At 32.9% G+C, this 25,811-nt stretch overlaps 3 protein-coding genes across 3 annotated transcripts; 2 read left to right on the top strand and 1 right to left on the bottom strand.

Moving 5' to 3' along the window:
• Window positions 1-8,183: 8,183 nt before the first annotated feature.
• On the top strand, window positions 8,184-10,078 carry LOC123911687. The gene is made up of 2 exons (XM_045963158.1): window positions 8,184-9,360; window positions 9,530-10,078. Exons 1-2 carry the CDS (start codon window positions 8,611-8,613, stop codon window positions 9,686-9,688), a joined length of 909 nt encoding a protein of 302 aa, XP_045819114.1. The 5' UTR covers window positions 8,184-8,610; the 3' UTR covers window positions 9,689-10,078.
• Window positions 10,079-12,533: 2,455 nt separating this feature from the next.
• Window positions 12,534-19,856, top strand: LOC123911686 (glutamyl-tRNA(Gln) amidotransferase subunit B, chloroplastic/mitochondrial). Its single transcript, XM_045963157.1, has 8 exons — window positions 12,534-13,859; window positions 14,419-14,628; window positions 15,249-15,389; window positions 15,515-15,718; window positions 17,303-17,500; window positions 17,814-17,882; window positions 19,227-19,343; window positions 19,430-19,856. The coding sequence occupies exons 1-8, from the start codon at window positions 13,248-13,250 to the stop codon at window positions 19,508-19,510; spliced, it is 1,632 nt and encodes a 543-aa protein (XP_045819113.1). The 5' UTR covers window positions 12,534-13,247; the 3' UTR covers window positions 19,511-19,856.
• A 3,588-nt stretch (window positions 19,857-23,444) lies between these two features.
• On the bottom strand, window positions 23,445-24,278 carry LOC123911685 (general transcription and DNA repair factor IIH subunit TFB5). The gene is made up of 2 exons (XM_045963156.1): window positions 24,104-24,278; window positions 23,445-23,838 (listed from the first exon to the last, which is right to left on the bottom strand). The coding sequence occupies exons 1-2, from the start codon at window positions 24,136-24,138 to the stop codon at window positions 23,661-23,663; spliced, it is 213 nt and encodes a 70-aa protein (XP_045819112.1). The 5' UTR covers window positions 24,139-24,278; the 3' UTR covers window positions 23,445-23,660.
• Window positions 24,279-25,811: the final 1,533 nt, after the last annotated feature.

The following is a 25,811-nucleotide window of genomic DNA, read 5'->3' as shown; positions in this document are numbered from 1 at the left end:
ATGAAGCGAAACAATATAATTACTCATTATAATTTATTGATAAACATTTAAAGCACGGAGGTTTAAACAACACTTATTTAGTACTTTCTCCGTCCCAAAATATAAGTAAAAATTGGTCAATGAAAGTTGATGTATTTGGTTTAAAATTTAGTCCAAATACATTCACTTTTGTTGACCTCCTTTTGCTTATATTTTGGGACGGAGTAGTACAGTCATAAAGAGTATAAAATGACATTCAATTTTAATAATAGTCCCTACCTTTCAAATTTTTTTTTTTTAAGTATGCTACAATTTATTCTTGCTATTAAAGTTAGTCCTTTTGTTTGTTTTCTAGACAGAAAGCTGATGTGGCAGATGGTAGATGATAACTCTAAAATATGCATATTTTTTAGTAACCGTTCATCTAAATAAAACTTGCTTATTAGTCAAGTTACTTGAGATTTCTTACTACATTTTCTATGGTTTATGTTTTGTAGGTCCACATGCATGGATAAGAGGAAAAATACACAAATAATGCAAACTTTGATGACTTATTTACCAAGGATTTTTTATGAGGCAATTGATAGACATTCCTTAATGATGAACAAGTGAAAAATCAAGAGACAATGGTTATTTTTGTGGGTTTAAGGCCATAAATCCGTCAGTAACGACAAGGAAACGTGAAAAGTCAAGTTTTCAGCATCCTGGGTGTCTGTCACGAACAGGGGCGGAGCCAGGATTTAATCATAGGGGGGACCGAGTTTAAAAGGATGAATTTTTTTTTTTGGTTAGTTAAAAAGTATAATTTAGTATATAAAAAAAGTAAATTTTTAAATGCACTACTTCTTCATTATCTCTCTCTTTTCCTCTTAAAATATGAGGGAATGATTTTTTCTCTAACCAATTTTCAACCTAACAAAAACACAATTTTTTTTTCGTGAGCTTAGCTCAGTTGGTAGGGACATCGTATATATTATGCAGGAGTCAGGTTTCAAACCTCGAACACTCCATTTATTTACCTTAAAAGTGAAATTTCTAATCACTAGACTACTAGCGAAAAACACAATTTTTCAAATAAATTTAGATAAGACAAATGCAAGCACTTAAGAAACAAGTCTCAACCTAACAATTAACAAATACTAACATAATTTATGAAAAAATAAAGTTAATCAGGTGCTAATTCTTAAAATAAATTAAAGATGTAGCTCAAAGTGAGATAGAAAAATAAAGTAACAACTTACCAAGAAAACAATACAATAAAAAGTATATATATTAAATTTAAATCTACTACTTGGAAAGAAATTGGAGATGAATGAAGTTGGAGAAGAAGACAAAATAAGTGGTCCAAAGCTTCTTTAGGGTTTTGCAATTTGGAGATTGGGAGGAGAACAATTAAGTTTTACTTCTCAACTTATTTTATTTTATTCTATTATTATTTCTTGTGTACTTTACAATGTTAATAAAAGACTTTTTTACCATAAGAAGTAAGGTCCAATAGCTAGATATGTATAATACTATTAGTACTAGTAAAAAAATTATGAAAAGGCTAGGGGGGACTACAACCACCCCTTGTCCCCCATGTACCTCCGCCTCTGGTCACGAACGTGTCATGCCATGCAAAAGTCAAGAAGATGCGCTCTGAAGCCTATCACTAGATGTGGGAATAACACGATATTTTAGATGATTTGACTATATATGTCATCATATTTCAATTCTAGTGTATAATAATACATTTATATATGTTAAAAACGAATGTAGATTAATAAATTTAAACTACTTAAAAGGTTAATAGATTTATAATTGGCTTAATTAATAAAATGGTCCCTTAAAGACATTTTTGGTTTCAGATTGGTCCCTTAAAGAAAAAAAGGTCCAAATAGGTCCCTTAAAGAAAAAAAAGTCCGAATAGGTCCCTTAAAGACATCTCCGTTAATCAGTTTGGTCCCTAAAAAGAGGTCTAAATAGGACCAAACTGATTAACGGATATGTCTTTAAGGGACCTATTCAGACCTTTTTTTCTTTAAGGGACCTATTTAAACCTTTTTTTCTTTAAGGGACCAATATGAAACCAAAAATATCTTTAAGGGACCATTTTATTAATTAAGCCTCTTAAAACCAAAGTACAAATTATACCGGTGTAATTTTAAAATAGTTACACTCATTAATATCTGTTAAGATTTCCATGGTTTGGAGAAAATGGAGAAAACTTTAGAAAGTCTTCAAGATAGTAAAAATCATAAGGATTCATATTTGATAAAAGATGATGAAAATAGTACAATGGTGGCTCTTATATAGAGTAATTTAGGTGTTAACTAACTAACCACCTAATAACAAACTCTAACAAACCAATATAAACTCTAACTAACTAATGGAAGATACTAGCTAATCACCATTATTCTTAACATCCTCCCTCAAACTCAACATTGGAAAATTTTCCAATTTGAGTTTGAATTACAATGAAAATACAAATGATTAACTATATACTATAGTAACTAATGGAGAAAATGGGGTAAAGTAGCAACCAAAAACATAAAAGCTGATAAGGAAAGATAAGGAAAGATGAGATAGGCCCAGGCCCAATGAGGTAAAACAATGCACTTCACATTCAGAACTTCAACGCAACTTCCTTGTGTCGTTTCAAGCTCTTTCACATTCTGAGCTTCTTCTTCACCCATCCACAAAACGCAACTCTGTGATATCGTTTCAAGATCTTCCTTCAAACGCGATTCTTTTCTTCAAAATATGCAAACGTGCTTCTGAACCAAAAGAGCTTATTCAAAACGCACTTTTGCAAAACCAGCTTTTCCAAAAGTAAGATCCCAAATCCAATGAAAAAAAGCTTCCAGAAATTGAAATAAGCTTCCAGAAATTGATTCATCGTGAAAACGGTTGATTCTCACCATGAGAGAAGTAGAGCTTAATCCGTCTTCGTACGCGTGCACATTGAATGTGAAGCTTAAATTGCTGGATTTTAAGCAATTTTTTTTTTTTTTTATTTATTCTGTTTCTATGTGATTATTGACAGAAGATTTCTGCCGATATCGAACGGTTTCTTCCCTCTGTCCCAAGGCATCCACCACAATCGAACGTCACCACAAATTTTGAAAGCAGCGAACGGCGAAATCGAATTACCTCTTCCGTCGGGATCAAAAACAGTTTGGACGGCGAGAACAGCGTTGTTGATGCAGTGAATGAAGTAACACATTTGTATCGAAACAAAGTCCAAATTTATGATGAAATCATTCGATTTATTGACTGATTCAAAAGCTACGAATTCAGATTCAAGATTAATAGTTACAGATGAGTTACTCACATTTGGAAAATTCGTTAATTCGTCTTTGAGCTCTGAAGTTGGAAACGAAAACGATGATGCGTAATCATGATGTTCTTCCATTGTGAATTTGTTCCAGAAACAAGATATCTCCCCGATCTTGATTATGCATCATTCGATCCTTGGTTTAACTGATTTAAGAGGTTTGATCGGAATAATTTCAGAATGAAAATTACCAAAAGTGATATTGAAATTTCCGTCTACCGTAGCTGATCCAAGAACAGATGAAGCTGCAGTTGAAATGCAGTGATTGTTATTCTTAACAATATCCTTTAATTTTATTTTGATCTTGTGGCTATTAATGATCCACTTATACATACCATTATTAAATTAAAGAATATCTTGTTTCCTTTTTTTTTTTTTTACAAAATATTCCTTTGACTATCTTCGACAAATCAAACTTGTTGTTCCATTGTTTTCTGGTTTGCATACCAGAGATTTTTTTTTTCGATACTGATTATGGAAACAAATCAAGCACTGCAGTGCATACTTGATTGTGGAAAAGATATTGATTCCAGAGATTTTTTTTCGTTAAGACCTAATCCAACAATACTAATCCCTAATTTATCTTTATCTCAATTCGTTGCAATTTCTATGCCTCATTGTTTTTTTAGGTCGTATCTAGACGCTGTCATGGATTGTTTGGTTAGCAAATTGAACATAACTATCAAGCTTCTCGGATTAGACGTGTTTTGGTGACGAATAAGCATCGGTGTCTGACACCGATGTTTATAATTAGTATTACCTTGAATTCTATCATCTTTTTTTAAATCATTATTAGTGTCGATATAACAATGTCCGTTTCATATCCGATGTCGGCATCTTTCCCGGTGATTCACAAAACATGAGTGCTGTCAAATTTGTTTATAGTGTTAGCCTTGTAGAGATTGGCTATGTATAGAGTCCATTGTATTGTAGAATGTAGAATGCTTATATAATTATAGGTGGTGGATTCATGTCTTGTTATTATTTATCTGCAATGGTTTCTAACAGTGTCTTTTTGCGGATATAGGAAGGATAAAAAAAGCAGGTAACAAAAGAAAAAAGAAAAAGAGATTCTTTATTTGTAAAAATTAAAATAAAATAAAAAAAAAAAAAGATTTTTTAATTTATTAATGGAATCATATGAGTGTATATGTGAATCATTAATAGCCATAAGATCAAAATAAAATCAAAGGATATTAATGAGTGTAACTATTTTAAAATTACACCGGTGTAATTTGATCTCTTCCCATAAATTATAAATCATAGTAAAAATATTATTCATATTAAGTTAAATAGGCCGGCCTAATAGGCCTCAAAGGCTTTTTTAATGGTCTACGACCTGATATTTTTAGCTAAATAGACTTATAAAAAAACTTTGGACTGTTCTATTTAAATAAATAGGTTGGTCTGACCTGACCCTATGTAGGTTAGGCCTTAGGGCCCGATAGGCTGGCCTGACCTGTTCCCACCTCTACCTATCATGATCGTGTCTTTCCTGTCACGATCGTGTCAGGCCCTGCTGGCTTCTGTCAGCAAACCTCAACTTTTGACCTTCTATTTCTCTCCTTATTGCCACTTATGGTTTTGTAACTCATTAAAGACTTCCTTTCTTTGTAAAAATCATCAAGTATTGTATTGTAAACTTTCCTCCTTTCTTAGTTTATCTTAGATTAGTTAATGTTTGTGTTTGCTCACCATGACGAAGGGTAAGTAGTCCACTTTGCCATAGAGTAGCAAGAAGTTCCATGGTGGAGGTTATGTGATTCGTATCCCTTCTTTGATCATGTCTTTGTTAATTGTGATTACTAACTTCCACGACAAAGAAAATGTGGACGCTTTACTGGACATCATAGGAGGGTCTCATAGTACATGGGGTGGAGCAAGAAGATATTTCGAATCGAGGTGGTGGCGGGACGCTTACTTTTCCTATTTTTTTTTATGGGTAAAAGATCATTTACCCCCTGCAAAATAAGTAAATTTTCGTTTACCCTCCTGTACAGATTTTTTTTCTGTTTACCCCCTGCAAAAAATAGATTCCCTCATTTCGCCCCCTGAGTGTACAACAGGACAAGTGACGTGGCTTGTACATGTGGAAAAAATCATTTATATTTATTAAATTCCACGTCAGATAATATTTTTTTAAAAAAATAAAAAATAATTTTTTTCCTACAAAATAAAAAATTTAATTTTCTGTTTTTTTTCCCCAAATTTTTTTAAAAAAATTTCCTACAAAAAACAATTAATTTTTTTTTCATACAAATGATTTTAAAAAAATTTCCAACAAAAAAAATTTTCCTCCCAAAATAAAAAAAATGAATTTTCTTATTTTGCTCCCAAAATAAAGATTTACTCCGAAATAAAAATTTTAAAGATTTATTTTCAAATCTTTTTGAATTAAAAAAAACATAATCTTTATTTTTTAAAAACAAAACTTTATTTTTTGTTATTCTCTTTGAATTAAAGAAAAATAGAAAAAAAATTCAAAAAAATATAAAATAGAAAAAGAAGCTTTATTCGTGTTTTCCTATTTTATCAAAACCATTTGCCCTAGAACTAGAAAAATAGAAAGAAGCAAAAGACAATAATGAAGTAGAAGACGATTTCGACGATTGAAGAAGACGACGACGAATACGATCACGACGGTGGAAGCAAACGATTACGGTGAAGATTCTATTTTTTTTTTTAATTCAAAAAGATTTGAAAATAAATTTTTATTTTGGGAGTAAAATAAGAAAATTCATTTTTTTTTATTTTAGGAAAAAAATACTCAATAATTTTGTACCAAAAAAAAAGTTATTTGTAGGATTTTTTTAAAAAAATTTTGAAAAAAAAAAGAAAATTCATTTTTTTAATTTTGTAGGAAAAAAATATTATCTGACGTGGAATTTAAAAATAAATATAAATGATTTTTTTCCATGTGTACAAGCCACGTCAGCAAATTTGCACAGTCACTTGTCCTCTTGTACACCCAGGGGGCGAAATGAGAGAATCTATGTTTTGCAGGGGGTTAAACAGAAAAAAAAATCTGTGCAGGGGGGCTAAACGAAAATTTCCTTATTTTGAAGGGGGTAAATGATCATTTACCCTTTTTTTATTAAAGCTTATAATTATAGTTTGCTTTCTTTTTTTATGACTAAATAATGATAGGTTTTTTTTTTTTTTTACAATGGAGCCGAGAATCGAATCCAATATCTCTAGCATACTGCCGAAATCTCTTACCACGAGACCAAACTTAGTGACTTGATGATAAGTAAGTGATAGTTTAATTAGCATCTGATTATTTTTTAAGGCTTAATTGCATATTTAGTCCCTTATGTATATTTTAGGTAGGGTTGAGAATAGGTCAGGCGACCTACAGGCGCCTTCGGCCTGACCTGTGTAAGTCTGGCCTGACCTGGCCTGTTTATTAAAAATGTCAGGCTTAGGTTTTGAAAAAAGTCTGTTTACATAAATAGGTCAGACTTATGCTTCTAAAAAAACCTACAAAGCCTGATAGACCGACCTGTTTATATTTAGTTATTATTATTATTATTTATATTTTTTTGCCAAAGAAAAAATATATTATTATTTAATCATATTTGGTATTTTATTAACTTTTAATTATTGTGCTAATCATTTTATTAGTTTTTTCTTAATGTTGAAGAAATTAAAAAAATTTAAATGTGAAATAGGCTTTTAAGGTCTGTTTAGCCTATTTAAAAAGACTATATAGAGACCTTTATGTAACACAGACTTTTAAATAGGCTACAATGTCAGACCAGGCTTTAAAACGGCTCAGGCCAGGCCAAAATAAATAACATTTGATAGGTCGTAGGTCAGGCTCAGGCCTGAAGAAAAATTGTAGGCCAGACTCAGGCCTATCAAGGTCTGGCCTAGTCTGGCATGTTCCCAACCCTAATTTTAGGTTTCAATTTGGTCTCTTATGCTTAAAAAGTTTAAAGTTGGTCCCTTATGTTATTGATCTCAACATAAGTTTGTCATTTTCGTTAAATTTTGAGTTGACTTTTTCTAACTTTTTGTTAAATTTTGAGTTAATTTCTTCTAAAACTTTCACATAGTACTCTCTTAAGTGGTCCACGTACGCTAATTCATTAGACAAGTCGACGATTTATATAAAAATTTGACGAAATGGACCAACTTAAATTTTTTTAAACATATGGACCATAAAACATAAAATAAACGTACGAAACCAAATATGCAATTATGCAATTTTTTAATTAAGTGATTTAATTACTAACCATACTATTTTGAATTAATTAGGTGATTAATTATTTTAATGACATTTTTTTGACACGTCAACTTTTCGTTTAGAAAACAAACAAAGTGACTAAATTTAGTAACATGAATAAACTATAGTGTTTTTAAAAATATTTTTGAAATGTAAGGATTATTGTTAAAAAAACAAGCACAATATAGAAATCAAAAAAATATTAACTCAATTAGTAAAATGGTCCCTTAAAGACATTTTTGGTTTCATATTGGTCCCTTAAAGAAAAAAAGGTCCAAATAGGTCCCTTAAAGGAAAAAAAAAGTCTGAATAGGTCCCTTAAAGACATCTCCATTAATCAGTTTGGTCATATTTAGACCTCTTTTTAGGGACCAAATTGATTAACGGAGATGTCTTTAAGGGACCTATTCGGACTTTTTTTTTCTTTAAGGGACCTATTTGGACCTTTTTTTCTTTAAGGGACCAATCTGAAACCAAAAATGTCTTTAAGGGACCATTTTACTAATTAAGCCAAAAATATTTAACCAGGTCCACCAGGTGTCACATCAACTTTCTGTTTAAAAAACAAGTCCGGAAACTAAATTTTGTAACGAGCAAACTATAGTATTTTAAAAACATATTTTTTGAAATATATGAACTATTGTTAAAAAGCGAGCAAATACAAGGACTAAAAACATGTGTAACCCAAAAGAATTAACCGTATTAAAATTGAGAAGAAATTCTCCACAAATTATTATATCGCAAATAATACCTAAATTATTAGGTTAGACGGACTCCAATTCCTTTGCTTGAGGAGGAAGTTAAAAAATATAATTAAATTATAGAAATCCAATTTTGTACTTTTTAAAGTGGAATTTCAAAATCAATAAATCAAAGAGGCAAAAAGTGTATAATGTGAAAATTAGAAGGAGAAAAAAACCCTTAACCCACCCACCCGTTTCCACTAACCCGAACGTTAAAACGGATTCCTCTCCACACACACACATATATATACTTTCTTTTCCCGGCCACTTTGCAAATCTCCACCAACAACACATTTCACTCCCACCACCGTTTTCTCTCTCTCTTCTCTCTCACATTCTCTCTTATGGTGTTTCATGGTTTTGAAGAAGAAGAACACAAAGTAACCGAACCTATGGAAACGATGAGTCCAAAGAGACGCAAACCCCTTCACAATTTCAACTTACCGTTCTTGAAGTGGGGTAACCAACAATACCTTAGATGCTCCAACGACGCCATTAGAGACACCTTCAAATCTTCAACAAGCGCCGATCAACGTTCTTCAAAGTCTATCTCAAACGAATCAACGGAAATACCTAATCAACCGATTGTTTCACGAAAACGAAAACGACTCGTTTTTGTTAATGGCGGCGGCGGCGGAGGCGGAGATCATCATCATCGTGATCATCATGATCGTGATCATGATGATGAAGAAGGGATCGCGGTTGTTAGAGAGAAACTGATGCATGATCTAAAAACCGCTACTGATAGAATGAAAGATGCGATTTTGAGAGAAGAATGTGAAGAAACAGAGACTCTTAAGTCATGGAATTTGAGATTAAGACAGAAAGAGATTAAAGCTGCTCCGGTAACCACCGCCGCGATTGTGAAACGTGATTTCTGTTCTCCGGCGAAAATTGACGGCGGCGCCGACAACCGTGTTAATGTGGCTTCCAGGTTGAGAAGAAATATTAATAGTAATAAAAAAACGGAAAGACCCAAATTTTCTGTTCAACTTTCGAAGAAGGAAATCGATGAAGATTTCATGGCGATTTTGGGCCGACAATCGCGTCATAGGCCCACTAAAAGGCCCAAACTTGTTCAGAAACAGATAAACGTAAGTTCAATATTTTTTCCCTTTTGTTTCAATTTTACAATTTTCTTCATTGATTTGTAATTGCATGATTATGATTGATTATAAATTTTATAAATTTCTGATTTTTTTCCCTTTTTTGACAGTAAATTTTATAAATTTCTGATTTGTGTTTTTTCCCCCTTTTTTGCAGAGTGTTTTTCCTGGATTGTGGTTAAGAGAAGTTAATGCTGACATGTACAAGGTTCTTGATGCAAATGAGAATGGGAAAACTTTGAAGAAGAAAGGAAAAGGGAAGTGCTTTGATGATGATGATGATGATGATGAAGAAGAAGAAGATGAGTCTCTTTGAGACTATTTTGTTGACAGTGATGTATGGTTTTTTGCTTATGTGGCTTTTGAGATGGTGCTAATATTAGTTTTTTGATAGATATAATATAGTTTTAGTTCATTCTTTTTGTTTATAAGAATATGAAGTTCTTTTGTGGTGATAGAATAGAAGGCCATAATTAGCTGATTTTTTAATCTGCTTATCAAGTTCTTAGTCTTTTTTCAATGATGCAAATCAAATGTCATAATTTTGAAATTTGATATCTCAGTTAGTTGATGATGATGATGGTATGGTTGCATTGCAATGCAATTCAAATTTTGTAGTCAAGTGCCTTGCTAAGTAGTACTTAGTATTATTAAGTTTGGTGTAAATTTGACTTTGGTGTAGTTTTTAATCCTTAATCTCTTATTAAATACTGTTGTTTCTTTTAATTTGTACTGGTTTGGCTTATCTTATGCAATGAGAAACTGTGTGTATGGTTAAAATTTTAGTATGGAAAAATTGGTTTTAGATCTCTTTTATAGGTCTTTATGAATGATACATTTATGGGAATGTTTTAAGAACAGAGTTAAAAGTACAAAATAATTTCAACTCAGTGTATGTGTCATGTGTAACCTTTTTTGTCAACAAGTGGTTCATTTGTACTCTGTTCCTCTTTGTGGAAAAGGGTAATTGATTGATGAACTATAAAGATGGTATTTTAAGTAGTTCATTTGCTCACCTAAATTTCAGTTTAGAATGTCCATAAATTCTAGCTCAATCGGCAGAAATGTCGAAATTATTAGGTCGGACGCTATGAGTTTTCAATGGTTTACCACTAAAATGACATTACCTCCGATGAATTGGATTAAGTATATTACTCCTATAATGGGTGGATTGAAAAATCTTCAAATCAGTGGAAGATTGTGTTTTGTCTCCCAGCTCAGCCCATTTATTTGAAAGTCTTCTATATTATTCTTGTGTGCTACGATGTTCTATTGAAGTTTGAATTTTATTCCTAATTCCTAATGCCTGCATAAATGTTATTAAATTCAAGCTTCAATTGTGCCAAATTCTGTGGTATTAGTATAGTGTTCACGTTTAAACCGAAACCGATTGAAATGAAAACGGTAAGAAAAATGCTAACCGGTGCCTAGACTAGTTAAGGAATAAAAAATAGGAGAATGTTAACTTGTGCCCTCAAGGCACATGTTAAGGAACCAAAAATAGAAATTATTAAATGCTAATTTGTGCATTTTGACTTTTAAAGCATTAAATTTCTTGTATCATTAAATGATGAATTTCTATTTTGGTATATCTTAACATGTGCCCTTAGGGCACATGTTAACAAGACCCTAAAAAATAATATAGTCATCTTAGTCCTCTAAAAAATCACGAAATAAAAAAATAATATAATCATCTTAGCCCTCCATAAAACATAAGGACCGAGTTAAGAATTTTAATCGTGAATCAAATTGCCATTTCTTACATTAATTTTAGGAAATATTTTGATCTCTATCAAACCTAATATAAAAATTGGGTTTAGGGGGGTGTATTGGATTGAGATTTCATGAGATTTTAAAAGACTTTTTTATGATAAAAAAATCTTGAGGTATTCAATCAAGACTTTTAAAAAAGTTAAATAAATCTTGTGGTATTCAATCAAGACAAATAAGATTTTTTTTTTCAGGGCAACAAAATCCGTTGGTATTCAATTGAGATTTGTTCCTACTTTTAAAATGTCTATTGGTATTCAAAAGTTTACCGATTTTGATGGATTCTTGTTTGGAATGGATTTTGAGAGACTTTTTAGTTGAAAATACACTTGACAGAATTTTTCAACAATCTCACCAAAAGCCTTGAAACTTTTTTGAACTCTCCAAGACTTTTTTACTCTCATCTGTATCAAATTTCTTCTTCTTCTTCACAGTTCATCATCACTGCACCCGGTTTTTTCTTCTTTTCTTTGTTCACTTTTTCAACAATCTCCCCAAAAACCTTGAGAATTTTTCAAACTCTTCAAGACTTTTTACTTTCATCATCATTATACCGGTTTTCTTCTTCTTTACCTATCAAATATGTTTTTTTGCAACAAAAATATTTTAACAAATTCTACATCTTTTTTACAAAATTTTGATTAATTACAACAGCAAACAAATTTTTTCGTCACACATTCATCTGCTTCTATTTTTCATCAATGGTGGTGGTGGTGATAACCTTTTGATTGGTGATTAGAAACATATACGTAAAAATGTACCAAAAAAAAAAGAAACATATACGTAAAAAAAAAAGTAAGGTTTTTTTTAAAATCTTTGGATTCCCAAAAAAATATAATTTCTTTAATTAAAATTTATTGATTCTTTTAAAATTTTCCTAATATACAAAACTTTCCTAATATATAAATTGTTATGAAATCTTGATTGTAAAAAAGTCTTTTGAAAAAATCTCTCAAAATCCATTCAAATCATGTGTTAAAAATCTTGATTGTAAAAAAGTCTTTAAAATCTCACAAAATAAATATAGTCCAACAAAATCTCATAAAATCATCAAGACTTTTTTTTGCCAAAATTGTCTCATAAAATCTCAATCCAATACACCCTCCTTAGTATAAGTGATTGATGTGTTGATTGTGTTTAGTGTTGTAAATATCTAGTGTGTATTAAATTTTCAATTAAGTCCTTCCATTAAATTGTTGTTAGTCAATGCTAACATGACATATTACATTATACAAATAGTTCAAGACCTAAAGATTAATCGGAGAAATATGTTTTGTCGTTGGAGAAGGAGAAAGGAAGATGATCTAACATAACGCAGACGACAAAACGATAACATGTGACAGTTAAACGACCACAAAATATTTATGTAGAAGGAGTATGTTTTAACCCTTACATTTAAAATTTTGTGAAAAAAAAAACCCTACATTTAAAATAAATTTTTCTTTGCTCTACTTTTCACCACTTTTGGGTTGTAATTAGAAGAAAGTTAAAATTAACTATTTATTTAATTTATTTAATAAATAGTAAAAAAAAAGGAACAAGTTCTGTCTTTCTTCTTTCTACTGCGCGTTTCATGATCACTCACCGCCTCTCCCGTCTCATCTCGCCGTCCGACAACGGCACTCTTCCATAACCTCTATCCCTTCAACAATTATCTTCTTTTCACTTTATCTTCTTTTTTCTCATCACTACGCAATTTCCGATTTTGATCTACTTCGTCAAAACTGAAAAGTTGAAGTTGTAATTGGTGGGGTACACTAGTGGAGCCATCCCAGGTCTCTAGAAGCTTCCAAAATCTGGTATCGTTTTTCAATTTTGGTTTTTCTTTTTTTACAATTTCTAATATTACTAAGGACTGAAATGCAAATAACTTATGATGGTCCACCAAAGACCACATTTTTCGATCTTATACATTACCTATTCTTAGGATTATCATTCAAACTTCATCTTCTTCCTTAGCCAATAACACTGCGTTACCCTCTCATCTCACTCTCACAACCCACAATGCAGATTATTGATTGAAAACAACAAAAAAGACAACATTTGTATCTGCAAAACTTTTTTTTTTTTTTAAGGTTGTTTTGTTAGGTGTTTCTTCTGTTGAAATGTCTTGCACAATGTTCAGAACCTTCCAAGTTCACCCTTTTCTACTCTATCCAACCTCAATACTCAAACGAAGAAATGGGTTTTTGTATTCAACAACAATTCCCAAAGCCACACAATCATCCCAAACAGAAACCAAAGTTTCAACAAGTAGTCAATCAAAAAACCTTTATAAAATCCCAAAAGATTATGAAGCTGTCATTGGTATTGAAACTCATGTTCAGCTTTCTACACTCACAAAAGCCTTTTGTAATTGTCCTTACAGTTATGGCTCATTTCCTAATAGTAGCATTTGTCCTGTTTGTATGGGTTTACCTGGTGCTTTGCCTGTTTTGAACAATAAGGTTATTGAATTCGCGGTTAAATTGGGACTTGCTCTTAATTGTAACTTGGCTTTTAATTCCAAGTTTGATAGGAAACAGTATTTTTATCCTGATCTTCCAAAAGGGTATCAGATTTCTCAGTTTGATGTGCCAATTGCTGCTTCTGGTTTTCTTGATGTTGATATTCCTTTGGAGTTCGGTGGGGGGCATAAGAGGTTTGGCATTACAAGGGTTCATATGGAAGAGGATGCAGGGAAGCTAATGCATACTGAAAAAGGAAATTATTCTCAGGTAGTGTTTCTTTGTCCATTCTTTTTGCTTCTAGGTTTTTCTTTTTAGTTAACTTTGGTTATCAGCCCGTATGAATTTGGCTTATTTTTTAGCTTATGAAAATAGCTTATGCAAATAAATTAACTTTTATGTAAATTCAAAAGTTTTCACTAATAAAAATTGTATCTTCTCTCATAAACTACGTTGAAAAACTTACAATAATACATAAAAGCTTATTTATTTGCATAAGTTGTTTCACATAAGCTCAAAAACAAGCCAATCCAAATGGGCTCTATTTCTTGTTATTCATTTTTCTTATCTGTTTTGCATTTATTTTTTCGTATAAGTTATTTATGTTTAGGTTTTGGATAAATGATGTTGTCTGCATCGGACTTCAATCAGAAGGAATAAAAAACTATGTTGTATTAGTTTCACATATTTCTGTGTATAGTTCATTTTTTGTAACATAAAATGCTTGTTTCGCTTATTGTTCCGAATAATGATTAGTATTACCAAAGGCTTAATTGATAACTTTGGTGTATGATACAATTATGTTAAATTTGATGGTATTTTTTCACAGGTTGATCTAAATAGGGCAGGGGTACCTTTGCTAGAGATAGTTTCTGAGCCTGACATGAGAAATGGTATTGAAGCAGCAGAATATGCAGCAGAAATACAGAGGTTGGTTAGGTATTTGGGAGTGAGCAATGGCAATATGCAAGAAGGTTCTCTGCGCTGCGATGTAAATGTATCCGTACGACCCATTGGGCAGTCAAAGTTTGGGACAAAGGTATTAGTTATGTCTTGTATAGAAATTATTAGAATTTCTTTACGCGACACTCTATTATGTTATTAGGTATCTCATTGCTTTTTCTGTTGAAATTGGTTGAAAACTTTGTTGATTCTTGCTAATGCTTTCCCTACTCTAATTATAAAGAAACTTGGAATAAGTTGTTGGAGGTTATTTCATGATTCTCTTGTTTCTAAGGCCTGGGTCGCACGAGCATGACAATAATTATTACCATTTAAAGCCATGCATTGGATTATATTGGCATTTTGGGTGCAATTGAAGTATTTGTAAGCAATTAGGTGAAGCATGGGAAATTTTGGGCCTTAATTACCTCGATATCATGCATTTTCTCTATAAATCGATACCTGTTAACGTTATTTTATTTTACTTAAACTTTATCAGCATGAAAGAATAAAATGAAGAGCATTTGTTACAAATTGATCTTGTGGATAAGAAAGTTTTGTTGCCTATCCATACTCTAAAAATGGCCTGACCTTGCTTTCTGCAGAAATAAAGTACCTCAAAATGATATTACTCGAGCTTTATGTTACAATTTAATATTAACAAATACAGCATATTACCTATTTAAGCGCTAATATAATCAATTGTTGTTCTGGCAGGTTGAAGTAAAAAATTTGAACTCATTTTCATCAATGAGCCGAGCTATTGATTTTGAAATTTCAAGGCAGGTCCTACTTCATAGTCAAGGTCAAGAAGATCAGATTGTACAGGAAACTCGACTCTGGGAAGAAGGCTCTCAGGCTAGTACTATATTGTGATTTTGTTGTTTTCCTTCAATTCTAGGTATTTTAGCAGGTACAAGATAGCTTTCTCCGCCCTCGTATTTATTTTCTTGCATAATAATAACTTTTGTTATTCTGTTTAGAGAACAATTACAATGAGAAAAAAGGAAGGGCTCGCTGATTATCGATATTTTCCAGAACCAGACCTTCCATCAGTAATACTTTCCCAAGAATATGTGGATGGTATTCAAACTTCTCTACCGGAGCTTCCTGAAGAAAAACGTAGAAGATATGAAAAGATGGGATTAGGCATGCAAGATGTTATTTTCCTAGCTAATGATAAAAATGTAAGTTACATGCTTTTTTTCTAACGTTACTAGATTCTGTACCAGTGTGATAATGCAAATGACTGAAAATATCTGTCCCTGATAGGACCAGAATTTAGTTAAAAAAACTGAGGTATTATTTAGAATTAAATATTCAATGAGTTCAGAGGCAACTGCGCCTGTCACCAAAAGGAACTAAATTACAAACTTGATAAACTCATGTTTGTCTTTCTGCATTTAGTTAGTTGTTTGTATTTGCATTTCCAGTATTCGTCTCTTATGTGCTGAATTAACTTGAGAAAGACCCCAGGAACTAGATTCCCCCCCCCTAAAATGTTGGTTTCAATTTGGAGAAGAGGCTAAGCTAAGCATTAGAATTAAATCCCTTAGAAGCCATGTTGCTGATTGTTTGCCACTTCACAAAATTAGACACCTAAGTATGCGGCTTAATTGGTGAACTTGTGCTCTCTAGACTATCAATACGAGAACTAGTGCCACTCTTTTTAGATGATGATGCTGGTTTTCTTGTAGTCTTATTTCCATTGTTTTTAGAAATTTGGTCTATGTCTGTCCAACTACACTGCTTGTGTTTTCAATTGTGAAACCGTGTTATTATTATTCTTGGAATTATTCTCTTGCAGGCATAGTTTGATTTCCTTGATGAAGAGTTCGTCTGTTGTGCATAGTTTGAGTGTTTATCTGATGTTTGTGTCTCTCTTCTGTGAGATAAATTTGTTGTATATTAGAAGTAGATATTGGGATTTCATTTTTAGTACTACTAACTATATCTATGATGTGTATTTTGGTTCACAATTTCAGCTTTGGACTGTTTGATAGAAATGTAAAAGACTAGTTTTCACAAGCCATATTTATCTGGATAATTTCATAAGCTTCAGACTTTATTGTTCTTGGATAGCTTTATAATATTTATCTCACTTTCTGGCCCGTTGTTGTGACACGTGGTTCTTGTTTCTATATAATTGATACTTATTTATGCTATTAGAATGAGAGTGTTAGCTTTGTTCTTAATTTCCAACTCTATGGCCGCTGTTGCTATGGAAGTGCAAAACAACAGATGCTTGTGAGGTTGAATTCTACTGTTTTACTATGATGATTTCAATGTTCATTTGTTGTCGATAGTGTGCTATAGCAGGATAGTGTGGCAGAGCAGTCTCCCACTGCGGCGCCATATGCCTGTGAGGCACCTCCAGAGTCGTGGCGGTCACAGCTGCAAATCCTCAAATGCCCTTATTTTTGAAACACTTTACTTTTTGCATTTTTGAAGGTCTATTCGTACTTTTGGACCTCTTTAAATGTCCTAATATTTTAATCCCGCATTTGTATTTGTTCATTCACTGTCTTTCCGTTCTCTTTCTTCGTCTCTTCTGCCTCTGGGTATTCTGCCTGTGTTTTCTTGCGTCTGCTGCCTGCTTGTTCTTGCTCTGCTTCATGTAACTCTTGTTGTAGGATGATAGGAAACTTGGGATGGGTTTACAAGTTTCGGTTGCTTTAGATAATGAATTATTTTATGGTTTGGGTTTACCAATGATGTTTATTACTACACATGGTCTTATGTGATTTGTATTTTCTCAATGCTTGTGTTAGATTGCAGAATTTTTTGATGCTACTCTTGCGAAGGGTGCCGATGCAAAGTCGGCTGCCAATTGGATAATGAGTGATATTGCAGCGTTCATGAAAAATGAAAAGTTGACCATAAATGACATAAAGCTAACACCTGAAGAGTTGTCTGAGTTGATAGCTTCCATTAAAGGTGGAATCATCAGTGGCAAGATTGGGAAGGAGGTATAATCATATTCATATCACATCTTCTAGCTTTTCTCATTATTTTAGGTTCAATGTATCATGTAAACATTGTATTCAGAAAAATTGTTTCTTTGTATCCTGTTTCTGTTTCATCTCATATTCCTTGTTTGATGTTAGACTTTACTAATGTCGTTCATGGTTAGGCTATATGGCGGTTAGGCTCATGTATTATGTTGTGTCTGCTTCATTTTGTCTCCATGAATTGGAAAAGAAAGAAAAACAATCAGACATTTGTTATTCTGGGCTTAATTTGCATTATGTACTTATACAATTTGTTTATGTGTTTCTGTAGATACTATTTGAGCTGTTAGCCAAGGGTGGAAGTGTCAAGGAAATCATAGAAAAGAAAGACTTGGTTCAGGTTAGTAGTAGTATCAACAATTATTGAAATTTTTTACTAGTTTATTTATATATAATTAAGTCGGCATTCCGCATGAATTTTCTAGTTCACATGCAAACTTAAATATTTTACTATTTTGATTGTGGTTACCTCATTCTGATACCACTCCGAAATCATTCCTCATTTTCTCTCACACATTCCCCTCCTCTCCTTTACTGCCACCTATCAATTCTGTTCCTGTTCCTAATTGTTCGATTCTTGTTAGCTACCAACCATCGGCCCAACCTTGAACCTGCAGCCCACCATCCATACACTAGTCTCTCAACAAGATGAAATTCAGGAAAAACTTGTTTAATCACAGCACAAGTCTTCTCTTTTCTATTTAATCAAATCTTGCTCTCATCCACCCACTAGTCTTCTCGCCGCCAACACCTTCAACTTCCGATAACTTCCGATCATCAGTTTGAAAACAGGCAAGGTCCTTACTTGGTACTATGGCTGCTAGAACAATCTTGAGCTGGAAACATGAAAAATGCATGATTTGGTAAGGCCAACTTATGTGCAGCCTGACCTAGCACTTCATAAGGACCATAGAACCTTGGCTCTGCCAATGCATGATGGCCATGACCTCCCTCTCATAGATACGCAGGTTTTGATTTTGCCTTGTCTGTAAAAGCTTAGCTAATGAATGCCAAGGGTCTGCCGTGCTGCATAAAGCCCAAAACCTGACCATCAGTTTCGATCTCAAATAGGCATACTCAATGATGGCAGTGCATAGCCATTTTCAAATTTCTGAAAGGCTTCGCTGCTTCCTGTCCCCATTTCAAATTATTTTTCTTCAAGAGCTGTGCTAGAGGTCTTGCTATAATCCCACAGTTCCTCACAAATCTGCAATAATACCCTGTAAGGCCTACGAATCTGCGCAAAGCCTTGATGTCTTGAATATTACCAACACAAATTTCCTGAGGTAAGACCTAAATATATCATTCATCAAAGCCTGAAAGTAGCTGTGATGTAGGTCAATCCAAAAGGCATCATCAAGTACTCATTCGTATCCGATGGTAACCAGACTTTAGATCCAGTTTAGAAAAAAATTGTGCTCCCCAAAATTCATCTAACTCGTCTATTATGCGAATTGGAAACTTTTTAGGTAGGATAAACTATTATTCAAGGCCCTATAATCTATACAAAAGCGCTAACTGCCTTTTTTTTTCTTAACCAAAAGCAAAGGGATTGCAAAAGGACTTACCCGTCCTAAATCAAACAAAAATCTTGCACCACTTTGAAATCCATAAAACTACAGCACCATATTATGGCAAACTTCAGTGTTAATAACTTTATTGGATTATTATTTGGAAATGACAGATAACAGATCCCGTTGAAATTGAAAAAATGGTGGTCAAAGTGATTGAAGAGAATCCAAAACAGTTAGAGCAATATCGAGGAGGAAAAACTAAACTACAAGGTTATTTTGCTGGACAGGTATGAACTTGTATATGCTTTATTTTCCCTTTTAATTTTTTAATTTTTTATTATCACGGTTTCATATACGTCTGTCTAAAATGCAGGTTATGAAGGCATCTAAAGGCAAGGCAAATCCAGGTCTACTTAACAAGATTCTCTTGGAGAAATTGAATTCAACAACCTGATGCTAATATATGCACGCCTTCAATCTGAAGTGTCGGTGCTACGTAGTTAATTGCCAATTGCAAACGAAATATAAAATTGGAAGGTTCGTGTGTTGCCCAACAAGACAAGGTGATTTGTTATATTGGCTGAATAGATTTCTGATTTTAGAAATAGACTTGATGAATTTTGAGGATTAATAGGTCAAACTTAAATAGCTTCCCAAAGCATGAGGTTAATATCCCCAATTAATGTATTGATTGAATATTTCTTCATCTATCATGGTTTTGGATTATGTAAAGAGAATAATTTGGTGTTCTCTCTTGCCTAAACAATAATAAGAGAGGAAATGTGATATTATTTTGTTAATTTTTTTGTGTTTCACAAAACCTACAGTAGTTTTTTCTAACCTAGCCAATTCATGTGCAGCAGAATTTTTACAACGAAGGACATGCACTATTCTAACATTATTCAATACTGAAAGAAAGTCTAGACAGTCCCTAATAACAGCTATGATTAAAATTCCATGGACACACTTCACAAGTCACATTCAGCATCGGTTTCTATAACTACATTATCGTACCTTTGGCTCTTAACCCATCTAAGACCATGAGCTTCAGCTAGACATGGCTATATAACCCATGAGCTTCAGCTAGTTATATTTAAGTTTTTTTTGATAAAAAAGAAGCTTAAATGCATATTTAGTCCCTTATGTTTATTTTAGGTTTCAATTTGGTCCTTTATGTTTAAAAAATTTCAAGTTGGTCCCTTATGTTATTGATCTCAACATAAGTTGGTTCTTTTCGTTAAATTTTGAGTTAATTTCTTCTAAAACTTTCACATTGTACTTTCCTAAGTGGTCCACATACGCAAATTCATTAGAAATTTGACGATTTAAACAAAAATTTGACGAAAAGGACCAATTTGAAACTTTTTAAACATATTGTAATTTGGTCGGACCGGAGTTCAACCGGGTCGGACCGTTTTTATTTAAATATATATTTTAATTATTACATAAATAAAAATATATAAATAATTACTCAATATTCCCCAGTTTCACACATTAAAAAAATAAAATGTCATAACGTCAATATAAAATAAAAACTTCTAATTCAAACCAAATTAGAATTTTTATAATACTAAGTTCTAAAAAATATTCATTGACTAATAAAATTAGAATCATACAAAACATATAATATAATATTTATTGATTATTAAAATTAGATGAAAAATATAAAAAACTATTAACAAAAAGAAAGAAGCAAAACGGTCGTCCACCTTTGGTGGGTCGGAACCAGTGCGAAAGCCAAAAAAAAAAAAAAAAAAGAAAGAAGCAAAACGGGAAATAGAAACATAAAAAGTGAGGCGAAAAATTGAGTAGGCGAGGAGTTCATCTGACGGAAAACTTACCATGGAAGTTAAAGTCACTTATTGTGGTGAAATCAGGGGTATGTTTGGGTTGATAATATAAGGGGTACTGCAAAATAGGTATGTTTGGGTTGATAACATTTATTTTTTAAAATCTAACTAGTGATTCTATTCCATTTCATTCCACCCTATACCACCTAATACTGGATTTGGATTGCCTGCTATAACTGCTTCACGCAGTTTACATGCAGTAGACGATCATAGCCATATAAAACAGAGCGAGTGGCTATGATTTATTGAATTGATTTGATTAATTTAATATAAAATTTAATCTGAACCATCGATGATTGATCAGACGGTCAGAAACAACCCAGTTCCCCTAATACCTATCCAGTCATAAGCAACAAATAAGCATACTGTAACTGTAGAGGAGGAGGAAGATACTTGTGATAGGGATTAGATATGAATATATCATAAATCTTGTCAGTTAAAAGTGCTGCTAAATGTAATTCTTTGTAATAGTGACGGTGCATATGTGAAAGAGTAAAACAAGGTAGAGAAGGAAGTGATACTCAACATCCTGTAGTGATAGTGATGGTTATTCATTAGAGTCTGAGTCAGATTCTACTTCAGATTATGAATCTGATTCAAGCACATCATATTTTATTTGTTAGAATTAAATTTTACTTGTTTCTTATAGGGTTGAGTGTTTTGCTGATGCTCCTTTTAATTGTTGTGTAGTCGTAGAGCGGGGTGCACTCCTTTTACACCATGCTGGATCATACTTGTAATGATGCAATTGTCGTAGATGCCAGTAACACAAGGCTGAGAGCTGCTATTGGACTCGGAAGTTACTTTTGTCATCCTACTGATTACTTACACGTCTTATTTTTACATATCCGCTAGTAGAGTGGTCAAAGAGTATGACCATGTGCAAGTTATAAAATCAGAAATTTTAGGAAAAAATGTTGACCGCTACTTAAGTAGCGGATAGTATTTGAGTAACTGATAGGACGACAAAAGTAACTCCCATTGGACTCTCAAAACATGGATTTAGTACTGCTTTATTACGAAGCTCTTCCCAAACTCGTTTACACTTGTTGCAGCTCAGGTATAGGAGGCATTACAGATTTACCAACAGTTTTTTTGCTTGAAAGAATGATTTTGTACCCTGCTTATTTCTTATTGATTTTTGAAAAAAAGTCTTGGCAAATCTTCAGCATCAATGCCACCAATAACATGTAAATCTATCAAGCTCTACATTGTTGCTGAAGACGTTCAATCGACTACCTACTAGCCGAAGATGCTAATGATGGAACTGAAAGGGCAGTGTACCAAACTTGAATATTATTTATCACCCATAGAGATTTCGGTCTTGTGTAAAATTGATGTTGTTAGATACTTACTCAATAGGCATGTGTTACAAGATTGGCTAATGAAATGGGCAGTCAAGGGTCAGACTCTAGAAGATTTCTTAGCACAACATCATTGTGTTGAAGTTCAAGATCCATTACTTGAGACAAATCTAGCTATCACTGTCAAACATTGGGTTTTGATGATCGACAGATCTAGAACCCAAAAGAGAACTGGAGCTGGCATTATATCATCAACCCAGAATAGAGGGTTTGGAAAGTCAAAGGCAAACTAGATCCAAAGTTTTCCAAAAATCAAGTCGAATATGACCATGTGCAAGTTATGAGTGATTCCTAATTGGCTAACAAACTACTAGTGTTTGCTGATGCTATAATTTTACATGTTAGCTGCGGAGAAAATGGAGAGGCTAATGTCTTAGCTCAACAAGCTTCTAGGTACAAGGATACACCAGCAAACTCTAATTATTGTAGCACTTGTACAGATGCATAGTCCAAGAAATAAAGTAAGTTGTACAGAAAAAATATAAAAATAAATTAAAAAATAAGATAGGGACTTAGTCTTACTGAAAAGCTGTTAAGGGTGCGATCAATTGTTGGGACATGATTCTTTTTGTAAAGTATCTTCATGAACATAAAACCATGTTAAACAGTAGTTTACAGTAGTTTCCAATAGTTTTAACTACCAATACTTCTCTATTTACATTCCTTTACTATTTCAGCTCTCTCTGCAAAGAAATGCCTGAGAGTTGAGACAGTCTTGACAAGGAACACAACTTCACAATGGCAAATTTAGCACAAAAAGGAAGTAATATAAAATGGACACAGCATCTTGTATCCACTCATGCTGAACATAGATGTTATGAAGTTGTCAGTTGCCTACTTCTCTAAAATCAAATAGAGGAAAGGCCTTATTTTTAACAATCTGTAAACACATTGGTGCTATCGGGAAAGAGAGTAAACAAATTTAACTGCTCTAAATAAGTGTTAAGTTCCACCAAAATTAACCTGTATCCTTTTCTTCCACTTCAACTGTACATACAATGTGTGTACATACAGTTTACTAAACTATTCTAAACATTTTATGACCACACAGTCTAATAATAGCAAGGGGCAAGGGCCCGTTTGGATTGACTTATTTTTTAGCTTATGAAAAATAACTTATGCAAATAAATAAGATAGCTGGAAAAATTCACAAAATTTAACAGAGTCAACCAAATTTAACAGCCGGAAAAATTCACAAAATATAATGCTTATTTAGCAACTTGGCCATGTTTGTTATACACCAGTTCTTCATCAATATAATCAAGATAGCTGGATTATATGTCTAAGCAACTTATCAAATGGAAAATTCTCACAAATAATTAATAGCTAAAATGACATATATTCCTAAGATGAAACTGAAATACGAGAAATATAATGTCGGCAGATTGAATCAAGAAGGCTTGACATATGTGTTGTCCTCTCTAAACTTTGAAATTTGACTTCGAATCATAAGCTCGACATGGGGTTGAACAAACATGTGAGTACTATCCAAGATATGAATTATGAACTTGTCACATGCAGGCATTGAAGCATTCATATTAATGATATATTGAGCCATAGGTATGTCACTGCACAACAAAACGAATACAAAACTCAAACAACAATTATAAAAAACCTGAAAGTGTAATTTTCTTTCACATTCGTTCATGAATGTGTAAACACATTCACAAGTGTCTAATTTATTAGTCAATTTGATCTTAAAATGCAGTTTTCATAGGTCAATTTAGGGTTTTCATAAAATTACTGACAAAAGAGACACTAGGGTTTTGACGAAGAAATTGTGAAGCTTGAAACGAGAGAATAAGAATGAATAAAAGAGAAAGTGTTACGAACCAGGAAATAAACACGCCCTTTGTTGCATTCACCATGGATGATAAGAGTTGAAATCGAGAAGAAGATACGGAGAGATTGATCGATCACTGATAATTTTTGAGAAGAAGAAGAAATTGGAATTGGGAACGTCACAATTGAAGGAAGAGAAGTGAGTTTTCAATTTCATGGAAGAAGTGGGTTTTGACATGGACGGAGAAACATTGGGAGCCAACTTCTTTTTGGGCCTCCTATCTTTTTTTGTGCGCCCCCTAGACAGCAACGGTAAAAAAAAAAAGAGTTTGTTCATGTCATACAATTGATGTGGAGTAATTTGATGATTGATATTGAATGACGGTATAAAATTAGTTTATACGGGTAGTATGTGTATATACTATTTTCTCTAAAAAAAATACAAAATTTGGAAAAATATGATTTCCATTGTAACGTGCAAATTGTGTCTGCATTCTACAATGTGTATGTGCAAATTGGTTAGTCTAATGATATATACAATTTTTTTTTTTGTTTTCAGCCTCTGATTCTTAGGGGAACGAGGTCCTAGTAGTCCAGAGTTCGGGACGAATTCTGGCATCAAGTGGTTTCAGTCCCTTCCCAAATGCAATTGCGGGGGATCGAACTGTGGTCCTCCCTACCAATTTAATTAATCATGTATTAGATCTATTGTGCCAGCCATAATATTGTGTGTCATTTTTCTCAAGGTCTATAACTTTCTTCTCTTGTTGAAGTGTGACAGAATTTTCAACTATAAGCAAGATTGAATACATTATACAAAGTCATTCTACGAATATATTTATTCAGTTAACTAAATGCATTTTCAAGACAATATTTTTTCCACATTAGACTAGTAAGAGGTATTGGATTGTTTGGCTTCAAATATATTTGCATTAAATGATTATTGTTCACATATCCAAGGCACATGAGTTGCTCTGTCTCTGTTGGTGCACCCTCTCTAACTTAAAAAATGTTTCAGTGTACCCATTGTTGGTCACTAATTACAACAAGATGAGGTTAAGATAAGATAACTTTGAATATGGCTATAGGCACAACACAGACCACTCCTGTCATACTTATAGTTCCTATGAGTATGACTGCAATATAAAACTAAAACAACTCGTGCAAAGAATAAGATGTGCATGTGCAACATGTTGAATAAGATGTGTCAAATATCTTGATACTTAGAAAAGAACATGTGAAGGCAACATGTTAAAACAAGATGTCCCAAACATTGTGTAGGACATCTTGCCCCAGAACAGCAAGCTGAAAATTTAATCTTAACCAAGGCGCGCAAATCTCTCCAAGTTTGTTACAATGCACGAATTTACAATTGTCAACTGTTTAAAAGTAAGATAACAAAGTTTGTTATCAAACCTATGTGTTAAATATGATTGGGAATCATAACTAACTTGGATAAAGGTTTAAATTAAATCTTTTATCTTATGGAGTTATTTTTAAAACAAAGTTTGTTTTAAAACTGAATCCTATCATTATGCATCTCAAATACTCTCAAATCAAGAGGAGTTACATGCCTATATAAAGAGACTCAAGCATACATTTCAAAGTACGAGCAATAACTGAAGATTGTCAAAGATCTTATGTCCATTGTGCAAGGTCATACCAAGCCTCTGAAGCTTAGGTGCTAAGGTTTAGAAGCTAGGTTGATCGTTGAATGAGAGTTCAACTTTCTTGTTAATAGCGACAGAAAAATTTCGAT

This window comes from Trifolium pratense, linkage group LG2, assembly GCF_020283565.1.
Source record: "Trifolium pratense cultivar HEN17-A07 linkage group LG2, ARS_RC_1.1, whole genome shotgun sequence".
NCBI lineage: Eukaryota > Viridiplantae > Streptophyta > Magnoliopsida > Fabales > Fabaceae > Trifolium > Trifolium pratense.
Note: the sequence above shows the minus strand (reverse complement) of the source record. Positions and strands in the feature narration are given on the sequence as shown.

Excerpts from the sequence above, each read along its gene's own strand:
- LOC123911687 (XM_045963158.1), top strand. The coding sequence starts at position 8,611 with ATGGTGTTTCATGGTTTTGAAGAAGAAGAACACAAAGTAACCGAACCT. Across the intron at positions 9,361-9,529 it reads TTGTTCAGAAACAGATAAAC|AGTGTTTTTCCTGGATTGTG; the intron begins GTAAGTTCAATA and ends CCTTTTTTGCAG.
- LOC123911686 (XM_045963157.1), top strand. The coding sequence starts at position 13,248 with ATGTCTTGCACAATGTTCAGAACCTTCCAAGTTCACCCTTTTCTACTC. Across the intron at positions 13,860-14,418 it reads AAAAAGGAAATTATTCTCAG|GTTGATCTAAATAGGGCAGG; the intron begins GTAGTGTTTCTT and ends ATTTTTTCACAG. Across the intron at positions 15,719-17,302 it reads TCCTAGCTAATGATAAAAAT|ATTGCAGAATTTTTTGATGC; the intron begins GTAAGTTACATG and ends TGCTTGTGTTAG.
- LOC123911685 (XM_045963156.1), bottom strand. The coding sequence starts at position 24,138 with ATGGTGAATGCAACAAAGGGCGTGTTTATTTCCTG. Across the intron at positions 23,839-24,103 it reads AAGGGCGTGTTTATTTCCTG|TGACATACCTATGGCTCAAT; the intron begins GTTCGTAACACT and ends TTTGTTGTGCAG.